Raw genomic sequence first — 27,611 nt, forward strand, 5'->3', positions numbered from 1 at the left:
CCCTGCTGGAGTTGTGTCGTCCCTGGTTATCCTGCTCGGGGCAGGAGCGTGCTGCAGCCTTATGGGAAAAACCCCTCCCACGGGAAAGCCTGGCCAGCCCTTCCCCAATGGGGCCTTGTGCCATGGGGCAGGGATGTCTCTTGCTCCTTTCCCCACTGCCAGGGTGAGTGGAGCAATGTGATGTAGGGATCCAGCCTTCCTTTTGGAGAGGGAGAGCTGAGTGGTGGCTGCCCAGCCCTGGCACAGCCTTGTTCCTGCTTGGTCTCTCCTGCAGGCGAAGGGGCTGCGGGGGCTGAAGGCAGCAGCAGGAGAGTGGCTGGGGTGCAAGAGAGGGCAGGGAATGGTGAGAGTTGCCAGGATACTGAGAAATAAAATGAGATGTCTAATGATGCCGGGGCTCCTGGGCCCCATCCAGCAACACAGCCCAGCCTCAAAGGATGTAGCACAGTCTGGTGCCTGGGAAAGCCAGATCCAGCTGTCTCCAGCTCTCCTGGAAAGAAACACCACATCTCCAGCTTACCGGTGCTGGGATGGGAAGGTAGGCTCCATACCGGTGCTGTCTGTGGGTGACACTTAGGGGTGCATAGACTGATGGGGGGGTGACCCCCCAATTGCCTGGTGCCGTGGGCTTGCCTGAGCCTCCTTGGTCTTGGCTCCATGCAGAGTCATGCACCCCAAAGCACAGAGTGGCGGTCGCAGACTCAGGTGAATGAATCGATCTTTCACTGATGTGACATTAGAAAGATCTCGCAGGTCTGGGTAAATATCAAGCACGGATGCCTGACCTTTCAGAGAAGACAGCTGGTGCAATCCTCTGATGGGTAGCAGAGCTGGAGAGGTGTGAGGCCAAATCCTAGCAGAGCAAGGCAGCATCCGGCACACCACTGGGGCAGGTTGTGCTGTCTGCCGGGGGCGTTACAGTGTGGGGAAAGTTGGAAATGATTTAGAGAACAGCATTCGCAAGACGTTTTCAGTGTCATTGCCCCTTCGCCTCTGCTGCCTGCCCGGCACAGTGACTGTGGGATCTGCCCTGACGTGCCGCATGGCTGTTTGCTTGGGGTTTGAGAGGAACATCCTGGGATACCTGCGCTGGCAGTTCCTTGGATGAAGCCATCCCTGCATCCGCCTCTGGAGTTGCCATAGAAACCACCACTGTGCCAGAGCCAGCATCAACAGGGAGCCCTGAATTAGTGATTGAGCTCTACCTCAGCAGCCGGGGGGATGTGCCGGCAGCCAGAGAAGGTCAGCAGCTTGTGCTGTGCCAGACAAGCTGGACAGAGGGACCCCCTCCTCTGATCACAATGTGGGTCCAGCCTTCTCCTATGAATATTGCAGAGCACCCCATTCTCACAGCGCTCACTGACCTGTGCTCAGCCCCGGTGGGCTTTTCCTTCCCAGGGTCCTGACCCCCTCAGTGCTGCTGTGGGCTGGGGTACCTCCTGCCAGCCTGCTGGCCCTTTCCAGAAGCCACTGAGGTACATAAATAAATAACTTCAGTCTCACTTCACTGAAAAAAAATTCAGTCATGGGGGACCCTAAATCACAGATCTGCATTGGAAATGCAGGCCTGGTTAATAAGCCTTTCCCACAGGAGCATCGCATGGATGGGATAAAGCAGACGCTGAGTCACTGGCAAATTGACATCCCTGTGTGCCAAATTCACAGCTTTCCCTGCGGCTGATGGGGCACCCAATGCTACTTTTTCCGAATTCAAGATGATGCCAGCTGCAAGAGCTGGGAGATGCTGGTAGGGGAAGCTGCAGCTCAGGAGCCCTTTGCTGTTGCAGTGTTTCCAGCAGTGACCAATGGTCCCTGCCCCACAAGGGGTTTGCCCCTTTCTCTGCAGCACCTTGCCTTGTGCATGCAATTGCCTGGCACATCGATGCACTGCAGTGCCGTTTGGCTTGGCTCTTCCACCTAAGGCAAATAGAAATCTATCACCTCTCCTAGAAGTGTGGATTTCTCATTCTTTTCTATCCCCTTTTTTGGGCACAGGACCAGTGTCCCATCCAAATGAGGGGAGAAGAGCAGCCAGGATGAAGGCCAAGGACATCTCAGGGTGGATGGAGAGTTCTTCAAAGGAATGATGGTCCTGCCCACCCTTGGAGACTGACATATTAACTGGAGAGGTCCTGTGAGTTTCTAATGAAATGTGCTACAAAGGAAAAAAAGTCAAGGGACATACCAAATATATTGCTGTCTATCTCCTGGCAGCTTCTGCTAGTTTTTACTAATGAAGGGCTTCAAGTAGCTGGCCACACTCCCTAACGCTAGAAGCACAGTTACTTCAGATGTAAGGAGAGCTACGAGCCAGTGCCTGGCAACATGGCTAATCTCCCCCGAGTGTGTTATGGATGGGGAAGACTGGAACTGGAGGTAGCTGTCAGACCTATAATTTTAAAAATGTGTTTCCTTATAGAAATTTCTTTCCATTGTCAGGAGAAATGGAAATAGAAAAATCTCATTTGTCATATTCCACAAACTCAGTAGACACTCAAACCAGAAAGCTCCAGCCACACCAGAAATAGGAATAGCCCTGTATAATAATCTAAAACAACATGCTGAGCCTTATCACCAGTGTGCAAAACACTGGCAAATCCTTTCCTAAGGGCAATGGAAGCGCTGTAAATGGGTACAGGGCTCTACAGTCTCTTCTGAAGGGAGTTCTGGGCCAGCTTTCCAATTATGAGCAATAAAATAATGGAAAATCACCATTTATGATCCAGGGCTGTATAGGACCTGGACGCACAGCAAGGCTCTTGGCGGCAGCGCCACGCACCAGGCTGTACAACGGAGCTGTAGGCAGAGCAGAACAAGGCTTTTATTTACTCAACAAGTGCAATAAACATTAATGTTCCCATCAGCATGGCTCTCTGGAGGAAGGTTTGCCCTCCAGCTCATGGCTGCCTTCAACAGCCTGGCCATTATCCCATCCCTGAAGCAGGAACACAATCCAGGCTGTGATTCCCCACTCCAGTCCTAGAAAATCAACTTGTTAGAAGCTCAACGTGCAGCTGAGAGTTAACAAGCTGCCATGATAAATAGCATGTATTTATACCAGCCCTAGCACTGCAGTGACAAGCAAAAACAATGCAGCAAAGCTACTCCAAGAAGTTTTTTATGGGTAAAAGTCCAAGCTTTTTTTTTTAAGTGAAAGCTTTATTTCTGTGGGATTTGATTAGTAAACCAGATATACACATCAAGAAAGCCATTATATTAACACCTCTGAGCTCCAAGCTGCCTTTAGTACTAAAGCCAAAAGAACATAAAGGGGAATTTGAGCAGTTCCCTTAATCTGTCCATAAATTTATATCAACCTTATTTCTAGGGTGGTTTAGTACTTACAGAGTATCTTCAGAACCAGCAACGAAATATTTCAACAAGTACTGAAATTGTTTTGAATTAACGGAGAAAAAAATAGGCAAGTAAGCATGCCTGTTTCACATTCCTGAAGACAGAGGATACAGAAGTACAAGGAAAACGTTCCAGTAAAACCATATTTGAGAATCTTTCTCCAGGGAGTGTTTAGATGATGGGTTATTTTTGTCATACTTCTAATGGGTGAAATTAAATCATTCTGCATTTCTGTGAGAAGTATTTACACGAGAGACCACACAGTCTCTGGACATGAACTAAACGGGCATTGCAGCTGCCGTGCTCCCATGGGAGCAGCCCTCGGAGTGCCAGGCTCTGAGCCTCCTCTTCCTCCCCCTGCCCCATGATGGCCCCTGAATGCCTGAGGGTCAACTCCCAGGTGGAGGGGTGGGCTGCCAGGGCCCAGCCAGGTGCCTGCTGTGGGCAGCCTGGGGAGAGCCTGTAGCTGGGACTGATCCTGGGGGCTGCAGCCTCAGGGTGAGATCCAGGGACCCCCAGCCCATGGCTGACCCCCAGCCCCAGGGTGAGATTCAGGGACCCCCAGCCCAAGGCTGACCCCAGGGACCCCCAGGGTGGGATCCAAGGTGACCCTCAGCCCTGTGCTGTGATGCCAGGACCCACAGGCTCCTCCCTGGGGCAGGCAGGCCAGGGGGGCAGCTGTATTCCTGGCCCATGGAGACCGACCAGGCCCAGCCCTGGAGCGGCCATGTCGGCCTGGCCTGCCCTTGGCCTGCAGGGCCGTGCCCCCACAGGCTCTCCCCACAGTGCGGGGGCTCATGGGGATGTTCCCCCCTGAGTGGGACTTGTCTCCATTTTCATCCTCCCGGCAGGGGAGTGTGGTGGCATGGCCACCACAGGGTAGGAGAGGCCGTGAGCGCTGGGGCCATGGTGAGGGCCCAGCACTCCTGGAGAGCCTGTCAGCTGTGAAAAAAACATGAATTTTAATGTCTGGAATATCAAGGAGATGTTGAGCACGCCGACAGCCACTGGGTGAGCTTGGGCTGCAGGGTGGGAGGAAAGATCGTGAGGAAATTGTCTATAAAATTAAACACTTCAGGTGTTGGATGGTGATGGGGTGAAACACATCTAGAATTGCTCTATGATTAATTCCGGTCTAGTTAACGATGGTTAATTAGCCTATGTCATGATCCTGTTTGTGCCTGCATTGCTCCCAGCCTGCCGGGCACCGCAATAGAGCCGCCATTGCCAGGAATTTAAAAACCAGCATCAGCTGAAAGCTGTTCTCAGGTTTATTTGGGGAAGTCCTGTGACCCACCTCCATCTAATTAGATAAGTTAAATGTTCCCTCTCGCCTTGTGCAGAGGGTAGATAAAATGAATCATGATTTGCAATATTGTTAGACATTATGTAACTCTAAAATTATTCCATATACTGCATTTATATGCATGGCTTAATTTTTTTCCAGCAGAAGCCAAAGAGCAGCTAGAACTCCCCACATCTACAACAGTGAAATAGCAAATATTATTTGGATGTAAATATCTGGAGAGCAAATACATAGGACAGGCTGCATTTTTGTACAACAGATCATCACCTCTTGCATCACATGTCTAAAAAGCAGAGCAAGATTTATCCCTTGTTTGATGCTGGAGAAGCTCATTGATGAATTCGGTCCTCTAAGCCTCTGTTGGTTAAATAACCCACTTACGTAACTAACTGTTGTTCACATTCAGTTTTAGTCATACTGTCTCTTTGGCCTGATGTGACCACAATGATGGATGATAATGGAAACATAATAGTAGTTTCCTTGCCCATTACAAAAATACTTGTCATATATATAAGAATTAATTGAATTTTGCACAAATGTAGGGGTCGAAGGGGAGCCAATTCAGGGAAAAACATGTTTATATCTGTCATGGTTTTGTCTTTATAAATATACATTGCCTAATTCTATTGTCTTTTTGGTACCTGCAGATTTCTTTTTTTTTTTTTTAATTTTGTTTTCAATAAGTTACTTCTAAGTAGTTGAAAATCTGTTACTTTTATTCTGGTCAGTGACTGAGCAGGGGAAATTTAAAGAATATATATAAAATATATATAATTTTTTTAATATACATATAAATCATTCTGTGGAATTGTGCGGTAGGAAAGAAAATAAGTGGAAGAAGTATGGGTGCCTGTTTGGAAAGGGTTCATTTGAATTCCATCCTCTTCCAAAGTATCCTATCAGCTACAAAGTTTTCCCTTTTAACTCATTTATTAATGCAGGAAGAAAATACAGGCAAGATTTTAACACCCACTCCTCAGCATTCCACATTTTTTGCAAGTGAGTTCAAAAGGGTCAAATAGGGCATAAAATGTTACTGAAAAATGCAGCTCAGTTTTGAGAGGAGTTAAGAAGGGGGAGAAGGTTCTCAGGAGGCAAATTAAATATTTTTAAAGGAAAAAAAGTTACTTATAGGAGCATATGTGTGTGTGTATTTGAAATGGGGGAAAGGTGTTGGTTACTTTTTCCCAGCTCTCTTTTGTTACCAGAAACCTTTCTCACCACAGCAGGGTATGCTGTATAATCCCCAGAATACTGTCTTTCAGGGAGCTTTAAAAACAAAACTTAAAATCAGCATATATTCTAGGCAGGGTATGAATCATGCTGTGAGTTCTTTACAAGTTTGAGTCAGGGTGTTACTTCTGAGAGTAGCTGCCACCAGGTCCCTAAGAAATGCAGAGCTCCAGTGACACAATACCCTCATAGCAGTGGTTCTGCAAAAGCCCAAGGTTGCTCTGGGTTTTATTCATTAGCTATCTGTCAGAAACACACATCTGTTTCTCTGTAATCGCTTGCAGCCTGAGAAATAGGGTGAGGGAACAAAAGTCCCTGTTTTACCTGTTTTTACATAAGAATATTGACATAATAGAGATCCTATAAATGCAGGAGAGGACAGATTATCTAACTGGACACTAATATCAGGGTGCCAATTATTTAAGAAGGTGGGAGGAGGTCAGAATGACAGCTATACAGTGGAGAAAACTTAGTCTCAATTTAATTGTATCGACAAATGAGAGAATTTTGGTGGGTTGAAATGCCAGAGTGCTGCTTTAGAGCAGCACTGCTGCCTGCCCAGGCAGGAGGGCAGGCCAAGAAAGATCGTGGAGGATGTGCGAACAGCAGCCGCAAAAGCAGTGATGCTTCAATCAGCCTTCTATCAACTGGATAAACATCACTGGGGCGTGATGCTGAAAGTACACTTTCAGACACCATAAATACCTGCCTTGGCCACAGAACTCCCCAGGGAAGAGATACGTCTTTCCTTAGGCCCTGAGCCAAGCACAAGATCCATGTTCAGGGTATTACTCTTGCAGTGCTACCTTAAGAGTGTCAGTAGGGAACTGGAGTAGACATCTTTGCAGGAGCAACAGAGGCCAAAACATCCACTACTGTTTAATCTCAAAAAAAGACATTGATGTAGTAGTAAGGGAGCTCATTAAAAAGAAATTAAACTGGATGGCCAAAAGGGTTAAATGCTTGCCTGAGGCATAGAGATTATTTAGACCTCATGCTGGAGCTCAGAACAAATGCGTACCAGCTATTAAATCAGATGCGAGAAGGACAAGTACCAGACTGGCACAGTAAAGACGACTGCTGAAAATGAGAAGGCACCCTTCAAGAAATGGAAGACAATAAAAAATAGAAACGAATGTATTATGATTTTAAGTTGAAGTTACCAGAATTTCTTTGTTCCATGAGAAAACTTGCTAAAGACATAAAACCTACTAATACACCTACTGCCGAAGACAACAGAGGCAGAAAGCCTGCCAGAGAGTGTGTAAAGCCAATATATGATGAAAATATTAAAATAGCATTCAAAAGAGATGCTGTAAGTTAAGGCCTACTTGGGCCACTACTCACTGTGGCTTATTTCTGCTGTTGAGAAAAAACTTCCAAACTTAAGAACCTAATTCAATCCATTATCCCATGAAATTGCATCCAACATAGCAGGGCCACATATTCTGAAGTCACCTTAAGGTCCCAGAATAAGCAGAAAATGAAGGAGACCGCAAGGACAATGACCGAGAGAGCAGCTGTAAAAATCCCAAGCCTTGGAGGAATGAAAAACTGAGGCTGTAAGTGCAGGCTGGAAGATGGCTTCAGACTGATGAGGGGGCAAAAACCCCTGTCTTCAGCTGTCTAATTCTTTATATGGTTGGAGATACATTTTGGGTAAGTACACAGGGCTGCTCCATGGAAATCTCTTAGCACCCCTTCCCAATCTCCTCCTAAGGAAAATGCCCTGTGAGCCCCTGCAACCGGTGACTGGCTCAGGACAAAGGGCTAACATGGTTTCCAAGGTGAGGAACATCTGGGCAGTATTGAATCACAGCCAAATGAATATGGAGTGGCTCATAGAAAGTAAAAATTACCTTGAGGAATTAAAACAAGACCAGAAGAACTCTGAGCCTGAAATCTAGAAACTGGAGGCAGTGTTTGAGCTAAATAACCAAGAGGGTTTTTGTTGTGGTTAATGCATTAGGGCTAGTGCCAAAACCTGTTTTTAGAAATTCCTTTTAGGATACAGCACGAATGATTTGCAGCAAGCAGGTCACGCTATTCCAGAGCACAGAAAGCAAATGATAGTTTTATGCTGTGGCTGTTCCCAGTGAAGAGATGGCAAATGGCTGGAAGCAGTAATAGCAGCTAAAACCCCTTGATTTAAACTCCTCCAGGCCCCTGGATGCTGAAGTTCCTCTGCACCCAAAGCCAACGCTGATCCTTGCTCATTTGCTGAACACTTTGGCAGGCAGCAGATAGTGATGACGGGAGCAGCTGAGCAGAGCTAGAAACAGTTCCTATAGATACCGACTAAAGCCAGGAGGAAAAGCAGGTGAACAGGAGCTCCCAGAATTTCAATTGGATTTGTTGTGATGCAGCCCTGGTCACTAAATGAGGAGGAGCAGAAAGGGCTGGGAGATTTTCTGGAGGGAAATCAGGAGAAGAGGAACATTATGGCACTGATCCTACTCAAGATTAATACCAGGAGAAAAAGATCTCTTCTTTGGGAAAGAGGCTTTACTGCATTTTGAAGAAATGTGTCAGGAAGGTGTAAGTGAGCTTCACCCACAGTGCTTGGGAAGAAGAGGGATGTTGGCACAGGTTCAGTGGGGATGACAGAACCAAATAAAACCACTTACAGCAGCACCGCAGATAAATTTTATTTTGCAAACTGTAGAAGACTCAGTTTGCTTTTCCAGCTGACTCTTGAACCTTGGTGTTGGCGTGTAAAGATGGATCCAAACAACAGAGTAAAAATTACTGATTTTAAAAAAGATGATAAGGCCTATGACAATTTATGGTTAGGAATTTTTAGCTTGGCAATGCCCCTAGAAGCATCTAGGAAACACAAGAAGAGGGTATTTATCACCTGCTATGCTCCTCTTGGTGTGTTGTATCTGACAGCTGGGTGGGGGCAAGGCAGAACCTTTGAATGAAAGGTGTACATTTGCATATGGTTGTGTTAAAATATTTGGAACTGGAAATTAGAACTTAGAAAAATGAAAGATGCTCCAAAAAGATCTAACCTTTCTTATGGAGATGGAATTCTCACTGACAACAGGGAAACTGAGACTACAAAGAGCTAGCTGCCTCCCCTGATATGCAGAGGGCTGCAGATTTTTTAGATCACGCTCATATTACAGAAAGGACTGGAGTTGCCAATATTGCAATAACTTCCATAAAGTTAGGTGGGAAAAAGAAACCATTCCATCGGTCAGCAGATTTAGCATTTTTTGGAGCTGACAAGAACTTACAATGGCACTTGCCTTACCTATCTAAAGCTGGTTTTGCTTTGGACTCACATGCTAGTGCGAATACCATAGGAGCATTATGGGCACAAATGCACGAACAACTTGTGGCTCATGGAATGGCTCGTGTTAACAGAAAGCTAAAAGTTCTTCTGAGATCGACTATTGCATCACCTAGGAGGGACTTCTAGCTGGAATTGCATATCTAGGATGTTTCCTTGCTGTTTATAAGGTAGGGTTTATATTTAGGACAGAGCATGCATTCCCGCAGCTCAGGCATCCTGAAGGGAACGGTCACAGAAGAGCTGTGGTTGTCTGATCTTGCCATCAGGGATAGGTCTGGGCCAAGTGTGGCCATGCTGATGTCTTGCCCAGATGGGGTTGTTAGTAAATTAATTGCTGGCAGTGTTAAGCAAGGGGGAAAGAAATCCATCGCTCAGGGGAATGAGCATAATCAAAAGAGACATCTGTTTCATCTCCCCCCACAATGTGCAGAATTTCTATCATTCCTAAACCAATCACTGAGGTAGTGGACTTAAGGCAGAAAAATTAGGCTCCGGAGCAGCCAACAGCCACCTTTGGTCATAGTGTCAGAGCAGAGCAAGCCTGGAAAGTCACTTGGATCATAAAATCCTCTCAGCTCAATACCCCTCAAAATACCAGTCATAAAACTCTTTGTTATAGGAATCTTGTACTTCAGGCACTAGGTAATGTGACTGAGAAAATGAGCAGGTTGTGGGATGTGATATTCACCAGCTGTACCAGACACTTTCAAAGGGGGTTTGGCAGGACAGTAAAGCACTTAGGGATTATAAAAACCCTTCCTTAAACCAAGAGGGGGCTTTTTTGGCTAGAATACAGGAGGAGTTAGAAAACTAGTGCAGGGGATGTGGTACTCACATTGCAAGCATGTGTCCTGCCCATGTGGGGCCTTGGCAGCCCTTGTGAGCACATCTCTGCCTGACACGCTGGCAGTAGATTAAGATTATTTTTTTTAAACAAAGCTTAGCTGAGATGGAAACAAGAAGCTGTGCTAGTGAAAGTTGTATTCAGATTTATTTCTTAGTAGATTTGGGGTCCACAGGCAGATCAAGGGAGAAGTTTTGAATTCAGACAGGCTTTTGGGGAAATCCAGAAACCCATACCTCATGTATTTTTGCCTGCGGCTCAGTGTACTCAGTGAGCTCAAAGCCAAAAGTATTAATATGATATTATCACTGACACTACTATATAATGAAGAGGGAGACCAAGCAGTTGAAGTACTGCTACTAAATCCCTCCCCTGTTGTGTGTTTGATGTTTGGGCTCCCTCCTGAACTGGGGATTAACCAAACGCATCACTGCTAATGAATGTCGGGGTGATCATCTTTTGCTATACACATGAATTAGTCTCCTGTTCCTTCTCCTTTACTTATATGATTTGATATGGAAGGAAAACCTTGCATAAGAGACTTTTCATTAATTTTTGTCTGTAATTCCCAGTTCCAAAGGCAGCAACACATCTCTCCATTTTGGTAGCTTAAAAAACAGCAAGAGCTGAGAGTATAAACCCGCCCAGCTTTTCTCATGTTGGGACCTGGCCTAAGCACTCCATCAGGCCTTGTGGATTTGGAGCGATGGAATAGTGATCATGTGAAAAATGAAAAAAGCCAGACCCTGACACAATGAGTGCAGCTGTGCGGGGAAACCCTTGTCTGAGGGAAGCTGGTACCGTGCCATGATCCTAGCCCATAAAGCGGTAGAAGCCATGTCTCTGAAGAGGAGTAGAATCAGAGCACATAGTGCAAGGTCAAGGCTAGCTGGAAAAGGTTTATTTGGGTGATGCTCAGGGGAACAAAGAGAAGTTTTGAGTAGCGTGTTATTATGTTTGCAATATTTCTAACAATTCAGATCAATTTGTCTGCCTGTATGCTACCGATTTATTTGTTGTTCCAGTGTGTCAGACTTCAGGCATCGGGAGAATAAATGCCTAAGAAAAGTCAGCTACCAGTCAGAAAGGTTTACTTTGTTGGAACTGCCTTCCAAATAAGCCAAGTAGCATCTGAGTAAGAACAGAAATTATTATTCAGAGTAGTGAAAAGGGAGAGACCTGGCACTTGCCAGTAGCAAACCCAAGGTGTCCCTTAAACTAGGACTGACCGACAAGGCTGGTAGGATGGACTGTTAGGTGGCCAGTCCTGGTTTAGGTCTTCTGTCTGCAGGACATGCTGGAGAAACACCTTCACCCCTGCAAGGTGAATGCGGAGCTACCATACCGCATTCGTGTGGATGCAGCAGTTTAAGATAGGGCAGTTGGCTTTGTGTAGCAAAAACACACTGTTAAATGTTATCCAGTTATAGGGTCGGTACTCTCCGAGTGGAGACCAAAATGAACATGTTGGCGTGGGCCATGCTTGAACAGTTTCAGCAGGTCCTGTAGGGAATTCTGTTTGGCTTTTTAATTGCTCGAGACTCATTCACAACCCACTCTGCCCCATTTCAGGCCTAATAAGTTTTCCACCCGGAGCAGTGCTCCTAGCGACTACTCAAGTTTGAGTGATTCTCAGCTGCTCTTCGGCTCCCAGTTCTGCCCAGAGAACGTGCAGTCGGCAGCGGCGCCACTGGAACTGGGCACGCAGCTGGGACAGCACAACTCCCAGGACGTGAGTCTCACTCTCATTCAGCTCTGTGCAGACACGCAGCCACCATTCAAAGTTAATGGAAAATACTGAAATCAGGTGGTAACATTTGCAAATGTTAACAACTGCAGAAATCAAGTTATCTTATTGATACATATAAATATTTACTGTTACTAGACCAAATAGCAGCCTGCTCAGCTGAAAACTCGGTATTTATAACAGATTGCTAAAAATTATTACAGGGATAGGTATTATTTTCTTTAATCACATTTTTAATTACTAAAATAATATGAAATTATTCTCAAGCTAATGTCTTTAGACCACCTAGCTAAGGCAGAATGTTCCATCTATTCCTTCTTTGAACAATACTGTCCTCTTCATTAGCTTTCTGCAAGAACGAGAGAGGTATTCAGTATTTACTTTCATTGACTAAAATTACGTTGCCGTAGAGTTGTTATGGCAGAGGCTTGAACGATTTTGGACTATGAGCTTCTAGGCTCAAAATCTTTCTCCTACAGCACATGGTTTCCGATGTTATCAGCCTCACTAAAATAGTTCCTGCACTGCTAACAGAGAGCACCAAATCCAAATAAAGACACTTGAGAGCAAAGATTAGGAGAGCAGTGGTGACAGTTCAGTGGCCCTAGGCTGTCCATCAGTTCCAGATCCTATCTGCTGTCCTCCAATGTTTGCTGGAGATCTTATCCATTAACTGCAGTAGCTTTTCATCAGACACAAAAGAGGAAATTCATTCTTCACGATGAAAGAAGACAATTTAATTGAATTTGCATTTTCCTATGTTTTAAGGAAAAGGCATTTCCATTTTGGTCACACAGTGTCTGGAAAGTTTGTAGAATGAAGAAGGTCTTTACAGCTTTCATATTAATATTAAATTTCTTGTTCTGAAATATATATTGAAGGGTGTGAAAACTCATCTACAGTCTGGTGGTGTTGCTAGTTGGCAGCAAAATGATGTCATCCACCAGGAACTTCAACAGGTTTTTCTTTAGACTGGTGTACAGGGATGTCCCACTGGAGTTTTTAACTTTTCCATAAATTCCAAGAAACTGGAATTAATTTATAGTCTCTGTGTTGCGCAGACAGGAAAAAAATCTGCACACCTGGTGATTGCAACCAACTGAAAACCCTCAAGATGGGAGAAAAGCTTGAGTCTGGAAGAATTTGGGCTAGGTCTCAATTCCACAGGGAGTCGATCTAACTAGGCACACTAAGTGAGCCATAATCTCATTAAATTCTTAATCTCCTCATCCAATCTAATCTGTCACGTCCAGTCGCTGTGATCTCTGTCTGCAAGGCACTGGGTACACAAATGTTTTTTGCTAATTAATGTTCTGATTATTTTTATACTTCAACAGTTTTCTTTCTTTTGTGCAACAGAGCGAGCCCAGTATTTTTACCAAATACCAGACAAAACCATACTTATTTGATGAAGATACAAAGGAAAAAGGTTCACTTAATTTTGGTGCAGGAAGAGTGAAAAGTGTCTTGGAAAATTTTGAAGTGAATAAAAACAAAATAAAGGACAAATATGATCGGTATGTAGACAACCCTTGGAAATTCTTTCTGTGCTGGTGGTTATCACTCCCTGCAGCTCCTCCTTCCCCTCTTAAAAATCACATATGACAAGGCTGCTTAATTCTCCAAGAAAAGTATATTTTCAGGTTTTAGATAATCTCTGATTGGAAAAAGTGACAGGATAAGAGAATAGGGTTTATTTGCAATGCGATTTATGTAATACACTCAGCCATAAGCCCCAAGGAACAACAAAACTCTAACCTGAATTTACCTTTGTCCTTCTTTATCTAATCAGCAGGTTTTTTTCTGTATTGATTCTCCGTGAAAGCCCATATTCCTCAAAGTTTTATAGGCTGTGCTGGGACAGATGAAAGCGACTCCAAGGACGTCCTTCACATTTGGGCCAGATGAGGAGATTGCCAAGCTTTCTTGTTTGTAGTGGAAGATGCAGTGATTGCACCTTTACAAATCTGCACATATTTCTAGAATTTTACTTGCATACAAGATTTTTATAGCTTGTGTCTTTGGTAACAAGTGTAATTTGCTAATGTAATTTGCATCTGCTCTTTATCAGATGTTAAGAATTAAAAGTATGTGTAGGTCCTAAAAGGCTTTAAGGAGCAAATTAACCATTTCAAGCTCAAAAATGAAAGATGGCAAACTCCCCAGTGCACCTATAAATAATTCTTGGCACTGCACATTTTGAAACGTAACATCCAAAGTGAAGCGCATTTTTGTTTAAAGGCTGAGTATCTCTCTCTCTTTTGCAATGGCCGCTATGCTCCTGATAAGGCAAAATTTGATTCTCTAGTACCTATTAGAGAAGAGGAGGATTTTTGTAAGTGGATTATGAGAAAGGAACAAATAGTTTTAAATGTTTAGGCAGAGCTTTTAATTATCCTTTATTTCTTCTTTAAATGAATTATGCTCCTTCCTACGCTCCAGACTCACTCCCAGATTAGAAGCCTGTTTATAGAAATAGCTTTATTATCTTTAAAAAGGTAATGTATAATTTGTCAATTTTTATACCCCACAAGTTTGACTAATAAAATGAATATCTTCCTTTCCATAAGACTAGAAAGATTGCAGAAGCCCTGCCTAATTCTCATAACTAGGCTCTACCTGGCCTCCACCTTTTTGGTTGTTGCAATTTAGAGCACTAAATGATTGATTTTAAATTACTTGAATCTTCAGAGAGGAATAGGTTATCGCTTTGCTTAGCAACCATCCTTGCATTTTGGTTTGATAGGTTAATCTTGAATATAGCCTGGTTCCTGATAGGCTCGCTCAGTTTAAAAGCATGGATAATGGAAACCACACGTGTAATCTCAGGAGAAAAGGATTTGCAGTATTTATTCTTTCTTGATGCTGCAGCTTTTCCCATATTTTTCCCCACAGTTATTTTAGTCCAAATACAATACCCATGTATCTCAGCAACTGACATGTCACCTCCACCAAGGCTGGGTCTTTCCGGAGCAGACAGCGTGGTGGGAACACCCAAGCAGCTAATGGACAGTTGTGTAAATGCCAACTAAAACTTCCAAGAGAGGCTCAAATGCTAGGCCAAAAATGGGAGAGTTAAAAAAAAAATAATGTATGTGACATATATGTGCATGTGTATATTTGGGTTTTTCTTACACTACATAGCAGCACCCACGCTTTCCTAAAACAAGGTGACTTCAAAGGGTTATGCCCCCTGAAGTCAGCGTGTTTCTGTGCTTACTTTATTCACTAGACTATGCTTTGCAGTGTTTCATGTCTCATGTTTACGGTGATCTTTTAAATTTCTTTCTATTTCAGTAACTTACATGTCTGTTTTATACTTTTTTTTTTTAGTGAGGTTTTAAGCACCTTTATTTCCAGTATCAAAGACAGGCTTCAAGGGGTAAGTTAATTCAAATTCAGAGTGCGGAATAATGAAACGTTAAAAATGCTACAGAACATTCACCTTCTCTCATTTACTGTGCTGATATCTGAATTATTACACTGTTTGCCTTGAGCACGCAAACACTTTAAACCAAGTTGTAAATTTTTTTGTATACACCATCGTCTTTGTGGCCTGCCCTTAGGGTCAAGGTCTTTTGGGTCTTGCCTCACAGTCAGCAGTGGAATTCCTCTGACTCTTGAGACCAAGAACAGGCTGTGATGGCTGTCTGCAACTATCAATTCCTTTTTTCCTTCTGCCTGAAGAAAGCAGTCTACTCTCAGGAATAAGTCAATGTGGTCTTACTGTCTGAGGGTGAAGGTCTCTCCCCCAACACTTTTATAATTAATTTGATTAATGTTGTTATTAATGCTTTTTTTACAGATTAGTATCTCTATTTCAAAATCTATTAAGATTTCTGCAGCATTTCATGGGCCTTTTGAGCCATTCCAGATCTCCTGTAGGGTTGCAACCAGCAGCTGGACAAATTGTTTCAAGCGACAGATAAATAACCATTTTCAGGCTGTTCCATTCCACGAGTTGCAGTCGTTGTTCTGTAGCATTTGGGGCTGTGTTTTTGCAAACGAAGAAAGGGCAACGTATTAATTGTCTCATTTACCTTTGTTTTTGCAGCTGCAAGCATGCTTGGACAAGTTTGGAGAAATGTTTGATTCCAGAAACAAATCCATTTTGGTTCACCTGGAAACCATCTCCAAGACGCGTAAGTTCTTTCTGTATTTCTGTTAACAGCAGAGGGCACAGTCAAACTGCTGAATGTCAGCCCGCTGTCTCCGAGCTGGGGTGAACTAGGCAAGTCACGCCACTCACAGCTGCTCTTCATGAGGGAGAAAAGCAAATACAACCTATCCACGGTGTGGGCTTGTCTATTTTTCCATACTTGCTCTATTATTTTCTCCTTTTCTCTGTTCTCTTGGGACTATGTCAAAGAACTTAGGTTGCATGGTTAGACGCCATGCACACAGAGATAAATGCGCCTCTAGGTTTTTGAGGTCTGCCTGGAGTATGATAATTTTTAGACTATCTGGAGCACTAATGGAATACACAGTAAAAATAACTTAGATATTTATATCTTGAGCATCCAGTGTCAGTTTTTAGGGCTTTCTCAGATTTTCACATGTTAGTTTGAAGTCTTCCATCTCTCCCCTGCACTTGAAGTGATCGTATTTTAGATATGAGCAAACCTAGTACTGCTCATTTCTTTAGTAAGCAGCACATAGTGAAGCACACTATTGCTATGATAAAAAGGTGACCTCCCAAAAAGCCAACAATGTAAAAAACTTTTGAACAGCCCCATCTCTGAAGTGGCTAGTCACAGCAGTTTTTACTGAGGGAAAGCGCCTCAGAGAAATTGTTTCTAATCTGGCTTAGACCTGAGACTTTGAGAGTGCATTAATTTTTAACGCTGGCATTATTTTATATCAACACCCTGTCAGGACTCTGCTCTGTGCTCGCCCTGCTCTGTGCAAGAACAAGGGTCCAGCTTCAATACATGCAAGAAATGTGACGTGAGTTATACCCTGTGAGTTCAAGATAGCAGACCTTCACAAAAGCACTATAGTATTTACTGTGCAGTAAAATGAGGCTTCCACGAAGCACAGCTTTGACAGACACCCTTTAAGTCAACACAGCCTTCTCAGGCAAAGAGAGTGGAGTGTGGTGCCTTCTGCATGAGGCCGTGATAGCCTGTACGTTTGAAATACCAATCTTGTTATACTAAGAACACTCCCTTGCTGTGCTTGGCAAGTGCTCTTGGTGGGACCTTAATGTAAGCAAGAATCTGTCTGCTCTGGCCAGCACAAAAAGCTTGCTATTACACATTTGCCCATCTCCTAATTACTTCAGTGCCTCAACTTGTCCACTCTGCGGCAGGACTTTGCCTAATTTCATATACCTCTTGCACAGAAATTGTTGTCATGGCACTGAAAATCAAATCTATTTGTTCACGATTCCCCCCCTTCATTCCATACCATTTGCTCAGCTGTCCTGTTTCTTCTCCAAACCCATTTTAAATAAATGTGCCTTGAATGAAATGAGAAACCTCCCAGAGGTGCCTGCTGCTAGATTTTCAAAGCAACTGAAAAGAAAAATTGGCACTTTCTGTAATGTATCATGCTGCAGAATTTTGAATATATAATGAAAATCATTGCACACTCCACAATGTTGTTCTTTTTATATTTCTGGGAGGTTCATCTGTCACTAGTTAATTGCTGATAAATACTGCCATTTGACTGGTATCACAGCGACAGATAATTAAGTTCGCACTAAATAAATTCCTGCACTAGTGCCTTGAAAAAATCCCAACTGAGGCAATTGCCTTGAAAAAATGGTATAAAATTCCTGAACTCAGGTGATAAAGAGCTAAATTCAGAACTGATAAAGCACTGAATGCCAGTGGCCAATGGCACAGTAACTTGGGACGTGGGTGACGTGGTAGAGATATATTCAATCATTGGCAGCAGAGGATTTCACACACAGGAGAGGAATGTGGGAAATGAAGACGCTCTCTTCAAAGAGAGAAGTAGTACACCAGGACATTCAAACAGTTCTTACAAAGCAAAGAAAGGTGGAACTTGAAATCAAGTCTGTCTTCATTAAAAGTATATAAGGAGTATCCCAGGCTTCATTTGTAGCAGTGGGTAGCAAGCCCATTTGGCACAGTCTGCATAGCCGCTGGGCGAGAACAAAACAGAAAATATTTTTCAAAATATATTTCCAAAGTGTTTCCAAATGCTGTTGGGCTGGCATGCTCTATGCAGTAAGCCAAAAAAAATATTCTCTTTTGAGTGTTTGTCCATATGTGCTTTCACACAGTGGATAGAGCTGTGTCTGGCACTGGAGATGAGACATTTGCCTGAGCAGCTTCCACAGAGGCACAGCTGCTCTATACCTTGCTCACACCTCAGTGTGCTGTGCACAGAGATGTAAAGAGGCAAGGACCCTATGTCCTCCATTCTTCCACCTTATATAGAGTTTTTCTAGTTGACTTTCCCACTCATCGTTTGTTCTTTCCTTCTGGTTTCATCTCCTGTAACTGATTTCTTTTTATATTTTTCTCATTTTCATTTATATACCCACACTTCTATCAGAACTTTCTATTTTGTTATACAAATCCTTATTTTCACAGCTCAGCCCTCTCTGAACTGCTTTGCTTTTCTGGTATCTGGTTGTTCCAGCTGTGACAACTTGTAAGAGCCATATCCTCCACACCACCTTGACTTCATTGCAAATGAGAAGTGTATTCCCAGCCAGTATACCACAAGCAATCCTCTGACCCTCCTGCCATCACGAGTGACAAAATAATGTGCAATGTGTCCCTTACAGAGGTGCCTGGTGGGCAGTTTTCAAACACGACTTGCTTTAAGAGTCCACAGGCTCAGTAGTTGCTGGCAAGGTTTCTAGGGAAATTCACTGTGTTTACAAATGTGTGATGTGAGCTTGTTCACTGTGAACAGCGTACTCTGAACTGCAACACCCAGGCAGTCCTCTTGTGTTCTGTGTTTGTAGATATTTGAAAAGTCATAAGGTTTAAAACTGATAAAAGAAATGCCTTTCTCATGCAGCTGCTAACTAGCCATGCAGTGACTGGCAGTGAAAGTTGTTGAGATGAGGGACTTAATCAGGCTCCAAAACACCTCAGCATGGATGGCGAGAGGCTGTGTGGTTGTCGTGGTGAATACTGAAATCTCTCAACATCACACTTCGGGGCTTGGGCACTATCTGCCGTAGAGCAGGTTGAGATCGGGGGCAGTTCCTCCCATCGTCCCCCAATGCAGACACCTTCTGCCATGTCGTGGAAGGGGACCCAGGCTAAGCAGGCACAAACCTGCCAGCTGACTGCTCAGGGTGTGTCTGAGCAGGATGCAGCTCTGACAGCCCAAATGTCTCACCCACTGTCACAGCTTGGTTACTGCCCAGGAAGAAAATGAAGTGTTCTGCTGAGCATCATAGCTGTCTTCCCTGCTCACGTCTCACCAGGTTTATACCACCTTCTATTTCCCCTACAGAACCCAGGCACGAGGGAACCAACCTCCCTCCAAAGTGTTATTAAAGCCTCTGCACTGTCAGTGCCAATCTCAGGATGAGTTGCATAGACAATGATAGATAGGGATCAGAAGCAGTTGCTGTTTAATATTCCTAGGCTGGGAGGCTGACGCTCCCTCCCTTGGCTTCTCAGACTGTAGTTTTCAGCTGTTGGGAGGGCAGCTGCACCCAAGTGCAGGCTGATTTCTGGGGAACCCTCTGCAGCACAGGGTGGCAGACCTACCCCAAGGCCCTAAAGCCTTTTATCACATGCCAGATTTCACATTCCGTATGTTATATTAATATAAAACACTAGCATCCAAAAACAATGGTACCGCAAATCAAAACACAGTGCTGCTCCAGGTTGAAAAAACAGTTTTGTTTAGAGTAAAATACCTTAAGAAAGGCACAAGTCTGTGCATGAGCCACCCACTAACCAAGTAAAGGTTTTCCCTCTATGATCAAGTTATTCAATAAGTATCTGCTGTGGGGTTTATTTGAAAAGAAGTTACTCTGAAGCAGCCGTTCTTGATTGTTTTCAAAGACAAGACGCTTGACTAACAGGATCCTTGATCTGATCTAGTTTGGCCATTTTGATGCCTATTTTTTTAAGTCTAGATTAACACTCATTTTTACTTTGTTTAATAGCATTTGACAAGTCTGAACACTCCTCTGGTGTGAAAGCCAGAGAGGGAAGGAGAGTACCCCTCCTCTGTACTGAGGGGCTTTTTATTGCAGAATACTCCTACACATACAAATGAAACGCATTCAAAAGACTGGTTGTTGGTTGCTTGCCTGCAGCACGCTGTGCTGAGTCAAACGTATGTGCAGATCACAAGCCCAGTGGATGCAGTGCTATTTTTAGACTGAGGATACCATGTTGTAGAAGAACAGACAGACTAGGGAAATCAGAAAGTTTTAAAAATAAATCTGAACTAAAATTAAGCGTATGGGGAAGAGCAGCAAGCCGAGGTAAGCTTGCTGATGCTGGCCTTCCTATACCCTCACTATGTAGAGATGAAAGGTGATGAATTGTTGTGAAAGGAGTTTCCTCCTGCAGTCACTGCTGCTTTCCTCCTCTTGCAGGCCAGGAGGCAGCTGGCAGGCTCCCCAGAACCTGCCCTTGGATTGCAGGTAGCCCTTAGGTTTAATCAGGAAGATGCAAAAGGCCCATTCAAACATTCACTCCACTGTTACAAACCCATTCTGCAAGCTACAGCTTTCCCCTGGTGATTTGTAAAAAAGTCTAAATCTGTCAGAGCAAAAGACTAAAAGCTTAAAAACAGCAGTGAAAGAGCAGGGGCAACCAAATTGCCTGCAACAGCAGAGAGCTTATTAGCTGAAATATGTGCATATAATCCTCAGAAATCAGCCACACTCCCACAGAGAACAAGGCAAAGCCCTGTGGTGATGGGCATCCTGAAAAAATAGAGAAATTCCCCCCGAGCCTGGGTCCGGGAGGTGGTTTAACTCGATGCGTGTGAGGAAGACGGATGGATGAGGTAACTGCAGGGTTCCTTCTCCCAAATGACAGTAGCGTGCACTGTGCCCAAGCATCACTGCTTCAGAGAAAGGCAGATAAAGATTAAAATAGAGCCTGGCACAGCACTTCCCTGCTGCCGGGAGGCAGCTCTTGGCAAGCACCCCATCCCTCGAGTAGCAACCTCACCACACCTGAGCAGCACCTCCAGCCCTGTGCCACCAGACACCTCTGGTTTGCATGGCTGAATAAACCAAACGCTTTCAATCTCCTTTCATAAGAGGAGATTATCACCTAAGCACTTAATTATCTTGTAGCTTTTCTCTGCACGTGTCCCAGTTCAAACTCTCTTCTTTTCCTTACACGTAGAGGGCTGGGACTGCGCAAGGGCTTCCAGCCCCCCCGGGGTGCACAGCAGTTCCCATCAGCCAGAGTCTGCACACCACCACATACCACACTGTCCAATCTCACCTGTAGCCCCTGGTGCTGGCATTTGCATCTTTGTGTCAGCAGCTAATTACCTAAATACCCACTGGCTTTTGCACCCAGGCCACTACAGCAGGTTTTAAGCAGGTCTTGAGCACCTTCCAGAGCTGCCTTGTCCCTTCATGCCTCTCAAGAGCTGGTGGTTTCCCTTTAACTGAGGCTTATCCACTAAATTTTTTCTCAGCTTTTTTCATATTACATGACAACTTCCACTGAAAAGCTTTGTTTGAATCTACAGAAAGGCCACAGCACTGCCTTTATCTAAGAAGTCACCTACCTTATCCTAGCGTATTACTTTAGTCAGGTACAAGCTGCCTTTTATAAAATCTTGTTCCATTTTATTACGTTTCCCTCCATGTCTTTGAGTACACTTTCCATTAAGGTCTATTCTAAAACCTTGCACAATATGAGAACAAATGAGTAAGCCCATAATTGCTCAGATCTTTCCTTTCTTCCTTCCAAAATGTATCTTTTTTAAATTACCCTGTTTTTTTACAGAAACAAAGCCTGTACAATCACTTTCTGCTTGTCTCTCCCTAATAGTTTTCAACTCTTTGACCAATTTCATCTAGAGTTCGATGGCAGGGCACAGCTCACTGAGATAATTAAGTCCCTGCAAGCTTAATGAAAATAGCTGGGCAGGAGGAGAGGAGTGCTCTGGAGCTCTGCAGGCTGTGAGCACACCTCTCTGGGGTGAGAGGTGCTGCAATGAAAACCTGAGATAAATACTCCACGTGCAGGAATAGCTTCAGTTGGGCTTTCAGCTCCACTGACACCAAAGTCAATCAAATGCATTGGATCTGTAGCAAAAGAGGATTAAGTAATTGCAGAGGTCTTATAGTCACTTGTTGGAACATAGGCTTTATTCTGGTTTTTCTCAGGCATGCAGTGCTAGTCCAGGACTCCAGAGTTTCAGTTATCCCGGCCTGGTGGCTTGGCAATACTTTGTTTTAGCGGGAGTGCTTTGCATCCTGTTTTGTTCCAACCGGCCAATGTTCCATCCCAGCCACACCGTCTGTACACACCTTCCTGCACTGTTCACAGGGAAGACCAGACGTGTTTAGCAAACACCTCATTCTCTCTGTCCTAATTTACACTTTTAAAGGAAGACTTCCATAAGACTGCTAAGGATTTTTCATCTCCACATATGCTACAAACTGCACTCCCATGAAATAGTGTAATAGGCACAGCAGTGGCTTCTACAAGGATAATTGCAGCTGCCTGGGGGAGTTATATTATTGTCCTATCATATATAACAAAATTTCCTATTTTTTATCAGTTTTTCAACAAGACTGACTGAAGCCAAGAGCATCTTGCTCCGATTTAAAACCCTTCCAGGGGGTCTGTGCCCCTACAGGACACTGCCAGGGCCTCAGCTGCTTTCCAGTGTCCCTGCTGCAGCTGTCCAAGTGCTGGGCACGGCTGCCTGGTTCAGAAGTTTTCTGGCCCCGTCTCTTCCTGCGTCCAACAACTGGAAATCCCAATTCTTTGCACACTCCTCCATAATTTCCCACTATCCCTTCAGGCAATTTTCCTTCAGTTACCAGCCTCCTGGGCATTTCTGTCATGTAGTCTCTGGTTGCACTTCTTAGCTATGAACCTCTTGCACCTCCTTGCCGTTATCAGCAATACTGTTCATCCCATCGCATGTTCAAGCTCCCGTTTACTGGTGACAGAAGAGGGTCAGTTACACCAGGGTGGGTCAGATATATTGAAGTCCCCCTCCCCTGGCCATGCCTTTTGTGAAGCTGGCATACAACTAAGCCTCAGCCTTCCTTGTATTGAGCCAACCAAGTTTTGCAGCTTCGCATAGCCGTTCATCTCCAGCTGCCATATTAATAGAGCACAGTAAGTGAGCTTTGGCCTATACTCAGCATCTTATAAATTTCAAGTGCTTTGCATTAAACATCTACCCTATTGCTAATCGCTTGGGGCTCAGGGAGATCTCAGCAGGCGAATCACTCTGGCTGCACAGCACAGTGAATGCCAGGCTGTGGAGGAAGTAGCAATAGTATTGATAGTACTTTATTCACATTTACAAATGAAAGACCAAATGTGGTTTTTATTGATTTCCCTGTTTAGTGCAAGATGCTCTTCAAAGTCACTGTGGCTCGGTGCTGAAAGCTCTGACAGATAAAAGCCAAATGGAGGAGGCACTGCTGGAGATGGAGAGGAGGCTTGCAGCCGTAAGTGCAGAAATTAATCTTTTATTCTGAATCTTTGTTCTGAATTTCTCCTGCTTCTTCAAAATATTAACTGAATATTAAATTGCCTTTGAATTGTGGATTATAAAGTAGACTGCTTATGTTGTAATGAAGGGGGAAAGATGTGTTAAAATGCTAATTCTAGGCCATATACTGATTGATGCTGACCCAAGTGCTGGTTAACAGTGCTGTAAGCTCTGGTGAAACCCTGGTCAGTAAGAGGGGAGCCCAACAGTGCCCTGTCGTGGCAGGCCACGATGGAGCACTGCTTCCTCACTCTGGCACATGCCTTCACTGGAGGAGGTGGTGCATTGTGTGCCTGCGAGGGGACAGCATCTTGCAGAAGTGCAGTTCCTTTTCCCTTCAGCTGGGTGGTTTTCCAGGGAGAGGAAAAAAGACCTCACAAAGAAAAAGGGTGTGAAAGGCAAAACAGTGGACTGTCAGAGACCTCCTGGACAGGTCTGGTTTTTCCAGAGACCCTGCTGCAAGAATTCCTTCCAGCAAGGATGTGTTGTGCCAGCATGTGAGAAGGCAATGCTCCTGGGAGAGGGGGCACACAGGGGGTTAGGGGTATGCCCCAATCCCAAGCCTCTCACTTGTGTGGGACAATTTGAGAACATGTATTACACAGGGAGATACAAATTGGTGATCTTTAGGTCAATACAAAAATTAAGGGGTCTAACTGGCACATAGTACCTAAAAGTTTCTTGCTTGAATACTATTATTGAACTTTTTAATGTGTTGCTTACTGCTTCTACTCTGCTCACTGTCCCCCCCAGAAAGATGTGGAGATTTTGGACATGAAATCCAGCATCCAGCTGCTGAAGGAGAGCCTGGAGTCGCTGCCAGCTCAGCTGAGTGATCAGCACCTGAAGCTGTGTGAAGAACTAGGCTTCCTGAAGCTCCCTAATGCCTTAGCTGAGCTGCACACATCCATTTCCAGTGCCAGAGCCCCCCCACACATGGCAGATAACTCTTCCCAGACATCCCCTGGCCCATGCCAGGGCTGTGCTTTGGGTGAGGAGAACGTGCACCAGCCGTGTTGCCAAGGTGGGGGAGGTTGCGGCTCCTCAGCTGGGTCTCAGCCCCCCTGCATGGCAGTGCGGGAGCAGCACAGAGACCCCACCATGAGGAAGCAGGTGACTGGGGATGGCACATCTCAGCGTGACCTAAACACAGCTTCAGGAGGGAAAGTCAGCCCCATTGGTATGGCAGCATGTGGCAGAGAAAACACCTCTTTGCAGGAGGTGAAGTATGGTTTGGAAACAGAGCGCTGTGCTAACTATCCTTGCACATGCTGCGCTAACAGTCATTTTTTGGGGGGTAGTCAGAAGAAACATTGTCCTGTACCGCAGGAGGTGCCTCTGCCAACTACACTGAGGAAGGCGGTCAGGAGAGGCACCAGAGGGTTTGGACCCGTGACACTGTCACAACAGAGGCAGCCTCAAGTTTGCCACCTTTCTGTACAAAAAGATACACCTGGGAGAAAAGACAATCAGCCGCCCATGGACAGTGAGGTGGAGAATGCAGCTGTAGGGAAGAAGGCAAAACAGAGGCCACGAAGGATCCCCTGGAATAAGGCAATGGGGAGGAAGAAAACAGGCCCCGCTACAAGAAAAGGTGAGCTCTCTCAATGTGCTGATGGTGGGCTGAAGCAAAGGAAGGCAAACAGGATTATTGAGTTGGAAAGCTCCAGAAAAAATTGTTTTCCCAGGTACACGGTTGCTCTCAATTTAGGAAGCTCTAACCTGGTTTCTGCAGCTCCCAGTCAGCAGATCCTTGGCAGTCCTCAGCCGAGGCTTCCAAAGACTTTCCCACCAGTGCCATGCTCCAATAAAAGCCTGCAACAACTTAGAGACAAAAGAAAGAGAAGTTTGGAAATTAAAAAAAGAGCAAATGTTTCCAGTATGAAAAGGAACCTCTGGGATTCCTCTCCCCAGGAGAATATATTTCCCCTGCGTAGCACAACAGGTGAAAAACAGATGAGCTGCTTCAGTCTCCAAAGCCCTGCATCCTCCAAGAAACAACATCCCATCAGTACACTGGCTCAGCAGAACATGGCCTGTTGCTCTTTAGTTTTTGATAGCGATTATTCTGATTGAAGGGATCTGTTTTGTGTTTGGAGTCCTCAGCGCGGGCTCAGCCCTCCCAGTCGCAGTTCATTCCTCCAGGTACGTTACCTGCTTAATCAGAGAGAAGGCTCATGCCTGGATGTTGAGAGTGTTATTGCCCACTTTGATACGTTGTGAGGGACCACGTGGGATCTGAAGGGAAGCTCTCCCATAGCTTGCGAGGCAGATGGGATCTGTATTATTTACCTTCCTGCTCCCAGAAGAGGTGCCCTGAGCTCCAATTACCATCGTATTTATGCAGCAGAGAAGCACCTGCAGCATCTGCCAAGACGTTCACTGGGGAGGAGAGGGCTGGCAGAGCACAGACACGCAGCTCAATTAGATTAAGCATTGAGATCTGCCTGAAACTTTTCAACTAGATTGATGTAATAATATCTCTGTGGCCAGAGGTTCTACTCAGTTTCTCACTTGCAGTTTCTGTGTTGGTTTGTATGTCTAAAAGTTCAGCTTTTTAGCTCCCTAGGCAGTAGTAGTTGGTGATTGATTTCCAGAGTGGTTGATTTCCATAAGGTTCAGATTTGTCCCAGGAGTTGTATGTGAGCTTTGGACAGGGACAGGTTTATCCGAGGAAAACCAAATCCCAACATCTTAGGTTCATCGACTGTTACATTTCTTCTTCTTTTAGGTTGAATTTTCTTCATTTTTCTTGAATTTTCTGAAAATTCAGGGAATTATTTTGTTTCTACTTTATTTGCCTCTAGTATTGCTCAGCTCATCAAGCAATTCTCCAGCACACGCTTTTCGAGGGCAGTGGTTCTCAAACAGAGGCCAAAAGATATGACATTCAGATTCAGCAGCTGAAGTCACTGATAGATAGTTCTCATCCTTTAGAAACCTGTACCTCTCTAGCAAGGAGTTGCTCCAAAATTTTCAAGTCAGAAGGGACCGGCCCGCTTGCCCAATCTGCTGTATACAGCAGCAACATCGTTAGGCAGCCCCCCCACTCCCACCCCGAGCAACTCATTCAGGGTACCCAGCTGCGACTCTCATCTTCCACTGCCTCAGATATTTGTATCGTGTTTGATTTTTTGATCTGGGATGTTACTAGCAAAAGAAGCACATCAGTGCTGACAAAGCAGGTTGATTGCCATGAATCCAACCAGTCCTGCTTTGTCCCCCTGTGGGGGAAGACTAGGATCCCTTTTCCCTGGCTTTAATAAACTCATTGTGTCTTCACAAAAGTCCAGCGTCTTTGTATCGGGTCTTCGGGAGAGGGAAGATCCTATTTCAGCGGGTAAGCAGGCGGCTGCTCTGTAGCTGTTTAACTCTCCTGGATTGTGGAACTGGGAGGATTGAGTTTTTTCCGCTCCTTTCTGATGTTTAAAGAAGGAAACCTCTGCCCTTCCAGTTTAAACATGGGTTCTGTGAGGTTAATTGGCAAGGAAGAGGTGGCAGAGGCAGCTGTGGGGAGCCCCCAGAGCCTTGGGACTCCGCCAGGTCAGCGGAGGGGCTGGGTGACAGCTGCCAGCAGCAGCAGCCATTCATTTCGCCTTGCCCTCCCGTACCCGCCTCCCTAGCATCCCCAGCACGGCCTCTCCTGGGCAAAACCTGCTCCGCGGGGCTTGCCACTGCCGGGGGTCTGCACGGTGGACAGGCGCAGGACCCTGCGCAGCCCCGGGCCCTGAGGCTCACCCAGGCTGTGCTGCGGTGAGCTCGGCAGCACATGGCTGAGCTTGGAGGGACCTCTGGAGGTGCCTGCCGCAAGCCCCTGTGCCGAGCCAGAGCGGGCCCGGCACCCAGAAGATGGAGTCCCTGTGCCGTGGGGTACAACGCAGGGCTGCCCTGGGGACCCCTGCAGCCCCACCCCCCACCCCTTCCCCAGGCACACGGTGGCACACGGTGGGGTCGTGAACAAAATCCCCAGAGAAAGGAAGTGTAACGGCACCCTGGCCCCACGCCTTGTCCCACTCAGGGTCTCCTCATGGGTTTTTGCTGCCAGCAAAAGCATTTGTCCCAGTGTTGCCACGACCATGGCAAGTCCTCGCCAAGCTTTACTAGACAAAAATGGAAGAGTGTGTGTGCTGCCGGCTCTGCCGGCTGGGAGCCACCACACTCCTGTGGA

The 27,611-nt window shown here is 45.2% G+C and overlaps 1 protein-coding gene across 1 annotated transcript; it reads left to right on the top strand.

Annotated features, from left to right (window-relative positions):
* The first annotated feature begins 4,309 nt into the window (after nucleotides 1-4,309).
* Nucleotides 4,310-26,707, top strand: IHO1 (interactor of HORMAD1 1). The gene is made up of 7 exons (XM_064453702.1): nucleotides 4,310-4,365; nucleotides 11,611-11,770; nucleotides 13,145-13,302; nucleotides 15,119-15,167; nucleotides 15,840-15,927; nucleotides 23,296-23,399; nucleotides 24,197-26,707. Exons 1-7 carry the CDS (start codon nucleotides 4,310-4,312, stop codon nucleotides 25,517-25,519), a joined length of 1,938 nt encoding a protein of 645 aa, XP_064309772.1. The 3' UTR covers nucleotides 25,520-26,707.
* The last annotated feature ends 904 nt before the right edge of the window (nucleotides 26,708-27,611 follow it).

This window comes from Phalacrocorax carbo, chromosome 6, assembly GCF_963921805.1.
Source record: "Phalacrocorax carbo chromosome 6, bPhaCar2.1, whole genome shotgun sequence".
Classification (NCBI taxonomy): domain Eukaryota; kingdom Metazoa; phylum Chordata; class Aves; order Suliformes; family Phalacrocoracidae; genus Phalacrocorax; species Phalacrocorax carbo.

Excerpts from the sequence above, each read along its gene's own strand:
- IHO1 (XM_064453702.1), top strand. The coding sequence starts at position 4,310 with ATGAATTTTAATGTCTGGAATATCAAGGAGATGTTGAGCACGCCGACA. Across the intron at positions 13,303-15,118 it reads ATAAAGGACAAATATGATCG|TGAGGTTTTAAGCACCTTTA; the intron begins GTATGTAGACAA and ends TTTTTTTTTTAG. Across the intron at positions 15,168-15,839 it reads TCAAAGACAGGCTTCAAGGG|CTGCAAGCATGCTTGGACAA; the intron begins GTAAGTTAATTC and ends TTGTTTTTGCAG.